General features: G+C 35.0%; 1 protein-coding gene across 11 annotated transcripts in view; it reads left to right on the forward strand.

Moving 5' to 3' along the window:
- LOC106879787 (diacylglycerol kinase beta) overlaps positions 1-5457 on the forward strand; it is a 391710-nt gene extending 386253 nt beyond the window's left edge. For all 11 annotated transcript variants that reach the window (XM_052973954.1, XM_052973955.1, XM_052973949.1 and 8 more), the window contains 7 exons: positions 310-473; positions 1465-1529; positions 2239-2329; positions 3596-3803; positions 4256-4373; positions 4487-4547; positions 5343-5457. In XM_052973954.1, the coding sequence (XP_052829914.1) occupies positions 310-473; positions 1465-1529; positions 2239-2329; positions 3596-3803; positions 4256-4373; positions 4487-4547; positions 5343-5429 (794 nt within the window). In that variant the 3' untranslated portion in view covers positions 5430-5457. The remainder of the gene's footprint in view (positions 1-309; positions 474-1464; positions 1530-2238; positions 2330-3595; positions 3804-4255; positions 4374-4486; positions 4548-5342) is intronic.
- Positions 5458-6352: the final 895 nt, after the last annotated feature.

Genomic DNA, 6352 nt, shown 5'->3' on the forward strand with positions numbered 1-6352 from the left:
CCAGTGCATCCCAAAAGGATGAAAGGCAAAGTCAACTTCAGCGGAATTTGAACTCAGAATGTAAAGATAGACGAAATACTGCTAAGCATTTCTCCCAGCGTGCTAACGATTCTCCCAGCTTGCCGCCCTAAAATCATAAAGTATTGGTCATAAGGTATTGGTCACCCAAGGTGCCGCTTAGTGAGACTGAACCCAAAAACAACATGGTTGCAAAACAAGCTTCTTAACTACACAGCCATGCTTGTGCTTATAATATTAATTTGATATTCTTTTCTCTCTCACTCTCTTTCTTTCTTTTTTTTTTTACAGGATATGAAGGAGAAAGTTTAGAGAAAATTATTCATTCTATTGAGAAAAGTACCGAAGTGATGTTAGATCGTTGGCACATTGAGGTGAAGGATGTTGAAGAAAGTGGTGAACCTGGTGACGCTGTACCGCTTAATATCATCAACAACTATTTTTCTATTGGAGTGGTGAGTAGACAAACATCATTCGATTTATAATGATTATAATGCAATGAGCAGACAGAATCATTATCATGCTGCACAAAATTCTTTGCAGCATTTCTTCTTATTTTCATTCTGAGTTCAAATGCTGTCAAGATCAACTTTGCCTTTCATATTTTCAGAGTCGATAAAATAAGTACCAGCTCAGCACTGAGATGGACATAATTGGCTTCCCCACCTTTTGCTGGCCTTGTGCCAAAATTAGAATTATATTTGACAGTTGTTTTGATAATTTATAGCTATGCCTAGTAAATATTTGGTAAATTTTTGCACCCCTACAAAAGTAACATCACATTTGAAGATGAAAAAGTTAATTTGAAGATGAAAAAGTTAATTTTTGAAGATGAAAAAGTTAATTTTTGAACAGCTAGTTTATTTTATTATTCTTTTTTAATTGAACCTCATACAGTATTGTGGGTGAACTACAAAAATAAACTTAAAATTTAAATGTAAATTGAAAAATTGAAAAAAAATATATAAACTGTGAAATCCATCACTATTGTGAACATAGAATTCAATGTCTTTGTTCCTGATTCTCGTTCTTGATTTCATGAAAATCAATCTTTTATATTTACCTCGTGTTCATCATTATTCATGCTCTCAGTAACACGATTACCCAAACTTTTAATTGCATTAAATGAAATCAAATTATCCAGTTTGAATACATGACAGCTTGATGTAATGAGAGCACATTATTGATAATATTCATGAATGGTGATGAATGGGCTTTGACAAACTACTGATTAGTTGATTCATCGAATGATTAATCACACAATCAGTTAAAGTTAATTTGTTAATTAATTAGCTACTTGACTAGTAATGATAATAGAAGGAAGAGAAATAGAACCAGTGTGTATGTGTTTATTGGCAACATGACCCTCCCAAAATACACCAACTATTTGATTATCACTGTTTCAAAATTAATTCTTATTCTTTTGTAACAACTTGTTATTGTCAGGATGCTTCCATTTGCCACCGTTTCCATACAATGAGAGAAAAACATCCAGAGAAATTTAATAGCAGGTTAGTTTTGGAAGGAATATTTAAATTTTTCTTTTTTCCAGTTGAAATATTATATGTATTTCATACTTTACAGTAAGGTATTTTGTTTTATTACACACTGATATATTGAACATCTGGGCTGTTGACTATTAAATGCCTTGTCAAAATGCTATGCCAGTAATAGTATTCTAGCCATTTGTCAAACTTGTACTTCATTTCTGATATTCTCTTGTTTTTTTCATGTGCTGTTAGGGTTCTCAGAATGTCAAAACATTGTTCTCAGTATTCAGTAATAATTGCTTAAATGTAGATAAATTCTAAGATTGACGTTTTTATCAAGCAAATTAGTTAGAAAATCTCCATAAGAGATGAAAGCAGTAACTATACTGAAAAGTAATGTTTACTGCCACTTCAACATGGCTGTTCCATAGGAACCAATGTTACTACCATTTTAACCCCAGAAAGATGCCTCCTCCAGCTGGTTATCACTACAACCAGCACCCAATTTATATTGCAAGTGTGGGAGCGAACCCTATCATCTCCCAGTGACAGGACCTCTAGACCGTATGATTTCGAGCTATTTGTGCTCATCCTCACTGGAGGATACTCACCCACTAGAAATAACAGTAGTTCACTTCAGCTCATAATATATAGAAAAATAATTGGGGCCTGAAAATTGAGATTGTTGGAATGTTTTTGAATTTAATGTAACTTTGTGAATTTATTGCAGAATAAAGAACAAAATGTGGTATTTTGAATTTGGTACATCAGAAACGTTTTCTGCAACTTGCAAGAGCCTGCATGAAAATATTGAAGTATCGGTATGTATGTTTAGTCTTCTAATCTTAATCTTGGCACCATAACATATCTGAAGATAATGTCTGCCTTTTCTGTGCTACACCAAATGATACGCGCGCAGGGCACACACACACACACACACACACACACACACACACACACACACACACACACACACACACACACACACACACACACACACACACACACACACACACACACATATATTGATAAGGAGAAGGAAGAATTTGAACATTCAAACAGTATGTTTATTTCCAGTTAGTTTATTCATAATAACTGTGCAACGAGTGTTTCAATCGCATTAACTGCATATTGTTGCATATTCATATGCAGCAATTTATGCATTATTAGTACAATCTCTTCAGAGTATATAAGTATGACATCGTTCGAAGAGGAATTTTCCTCTGCTATTAGTTTGAATTAGGCTTGGTAGTAGTAGTAGTAGTAGTAGTAAACCATGACATTCTTCAATGAGCTGCTTTTCTCAACTGATTGTTTTGGATAATATGCAATGATGGAGATTTGACTCACTTTGCATTACTTAAAGTTTTGGGGTATAAAACACATCCACTTCATCATACCTTCAGAGATGAAAATTCTCTCCACTCTGTCTTGAAATATCTGATGATATCGATATGTTATATGTTCATGTTCATGTTCATGTTCAATCATCATCGTCATTTAACATCCGCTTTCCATGCTAGCATGGGTTGGACAATTTGACTGAGGACTGGTGAAACCAGATGGCTGCACCAGGCCCCAATCTGATTTGGCAGAGTTTCTACAGCTGGACGTTAAACAATGATGATGATGATGATGATATTGACTTTGTTGACCTCAGAGATCAACCAGTTCACAACATTGAAGCTCTATTAGCTTACAGGCATGGCCAACATGTTTATGGCTTCAGTTTTGTTTACTTTTTTACTCTTTTATTTGTTTCAGTCATTTGACTGCGGCCATGCTGGAGCACCACCTTTTTGGCTGTTATTATTATTATTAGGCAGAATTGTTAGCACGCTGGGCAAAATGTTTAGTGGCATTTCATCTATCCTTACATTCAAATTCCACCGAGGTCAACTTTGCCTTTCATCCTTTCAGGGTCAGTGAAATAAGTACCAGTTATGCACTGAGGTTGATGTAATCTACTTTCCCCTGTCCCCAAAATTTCAGGCCTTGTGCCTATAGTAGAAAGGATTATTATCATTATTATTATTATTATTATTATTATTATTATTATTATTATTATTATTATTATTATTTTTCAGTGTGACGACTGTTCTCTAGAGGTGCATAAAGGTTCTGGTCTTGAAGGTATTGCCATGTTAAACATACCAACCATTTATGGTGGAGCATCTTTGTGGGGTGAAAACCCAACCAAAAAACAAAAACAAAAGATACTTAAAAGTGTCAAGAAAAAGAAAGACCAAAAGACTTACCCTCAGTCCAAAACTGAACTCCAAGCTTGCATTTCAGGTGGGTTATGATCTTTCTTGGAGGAGAGTCTAACTTTCAGAAAATTTCTACAGAATCTGTTTTTGCTATTACAGAAGCCTTGTTTCATCATTGTAGAAGTCTGCTAGCTGTGACTTTAATAAACGAGAATTTATTCCTCAGACTCAAGAAATGTTTAACCAATTTGAATCTTCCTAACTTTCTTTAAACTGATTCCTTGTTAATAGCAACTAGCAACATTGAGTGTAAAATACAGATATCCAGACCCTCGTGACCTGATATCTAGTCTCACTGTTTTAAGTTCATGTCTCAGTCACATATAGTTTTCTCTATTTCTCCATTCTCCAGAATTAATAACTCAAGTGCCTGTAATATACTAAGATTTTAGCTATGCTATTCTAACATTTTTTGCTTATGGAATCATCCTTTTGTCATTTAAACACTTACCTTTTTTTTTTCCCCCCGTATTTCAGACATTGGTGATAAATTATTTGAAGTTGCTGGAGTGGAAAACAGTCTGCATGCTGGAATGGTTAGCGGGAAAGTCAGGTCTGGGAATCGATTAGCGCAGACATCTAATCTAAAGATAAAGTAAGACATAAATTTTTATTGTAAAATAATTTCCGTTTTTCACATTCTGCTAATTCTACATCCATATCACTTTAGAAGTTTCCTTATTATAATTTCTTATTTTTATTTTCCAGAACTAAAAAACGGGTGCCGATGCAAATTGATGGAGAGCCTTGGGTACAAAATCCTTGTACGGTAAGATTATGATTCTATATTAATTCTGTTTACCAATCCTGTTTTGTGCCTAACAATCTTGAGTTATTTTCAGAGGGGCTTATTCAAGGCAAGTAATTCAATCTGAGACTGTGCGTTGAAACTGAAACAATTGCAGCATGGAAGACACAAAGCCATACAAAAACTCACAAAAGAATCTTTAAACCTCACTTAAACATTTAACTGCAACCTGATTGTTGACAAGATTAAGCTTTTGATATATAGCTGTATGGTCAACAAGTTTGCATGACTACTATGTGGTTTGGAGTTCAATACCACAACACTATAGCCTTTTACAAGAGCGTTGGTCTAAATAGTATGTCCATGTTGAAGCAAATTTTTTGCTGAACTCTAAGGCTGAGTTTAATGTTGAACTCTAAGATCAAGTTTATCTTTGTATTGCAAGAAGATGGAAACTAGTTCTCTCCCTTCCCTTACTTGTCAAGAATTTTTATTAACACTAATGATTGTTATTCTTATGATGAATATAATTTCAATTGATTAAAAATTCATTTTGGTTCACTGTACTAAATACATTTGCCTGCACTTAAACCCATAATCTTCATCCTGAAGGCATTTCTGAGAAATTTTCTACTACTGTAGATATGATGCCCAATTAATTGCCAGAGTAACTGCTCATTATTCTTTAAATAACTTCTAGGCAATTTCATTGTAACTCCAAAACTGTATATATATATAGATGTTAATGATCTTTTTTTTTTTGTCTAAACTTTGTTTCAATTGTCTTCTGAAGTCATATTGTCTTTCATTCTTCAGATAATCATAACTCATAAAAACCAAGCACCAATGCTCATGGGACCGAAAGACAAGGTTCCTACTGGATTCCTTAAAATTTTCCGATGAATAATATCAGGTATGTAACCTGTTTATTTTCCTTCTTGCATTTTTTTCTCCCTTTTTTTATTTCATCATCAACATCATCATCGTCGTCGTCTTCATCATCATCATCACCATCATCATCATCGTTGTTGTTGTTGTAATATGCTTGGACAGCCACTTAGACTTCTGAGAGAGAGTTCTAAAGCAGCTGCCTGTATATTTCCAAATATTCACGTAGGAGTGGCTGTGTGGTAAGTAGCTTGCTTACCAACCACATGGTCCTGGGTTCAGTCCCACTGCATGGTATCTTGGGCAAGTGTCTTCTACTATAGCCTCGGGCCGACCAATGCCTTGTGAGTGGATTTGGTAGACGGAAACTGAAAGAAGCCTGTCGTATATATGTATATATATATGTATGTGTGTATGTGTTTGTATGTCTGTGTTTGTCCCCCCAACATTGCTTGACAACCAATGCTGGTGTGTTTATGTCCCTGTAACTTAGCGGTTCGGCAAAAGAGACCGAAAGAATAAGTACTAGGCTTCCAAAGAATAAGTCCTGGGGTCGATTTGCTCGACTAAAGGCGGTACTCCAGCATGACCACAGTCAAAAGACTGAAACAAGTAAAAGAGTAAAAGAGTATCTATTTCATTACTCATTCTATCTTTTACTTGCTTCAGTCGTCACTGAACTGCAGCCATGGTGCAAGACTGCTTAGAGGTGTATTAATCAAATGAATCAATCCCAGTACCTATTTTCCTTTAAAGTTTGCTGCTTATTCAATCACTCCCTTTTGCAAAACCACAAATTTTCAGTGGGATGTAAACAAACCAACACCACTTGTCAAGTGGTGGGAGGGAGGAATAGACACAAACAGAATGACACACACACACACACACATATACATACAGGCAAACAATCGTTATGCAGAGTTGTTAAAATAGAATAT

The sequence above is a fragment of the Octopus bimaculoides genome, chromosome 17, assembly GCF_001194135.2.
Source record: "Octopus bimaculoides isolate UCB-OBI-ISO-001 chromosome 17, ASM119413v2, whole genome shotgun sequence".
NCBI classification, from domain to species: Eukaryota; Metazoa; Mollusca; class Cephalopoda; order Octopoda; family Octopodidae; genus Octopus; species Octopus bimaculoides.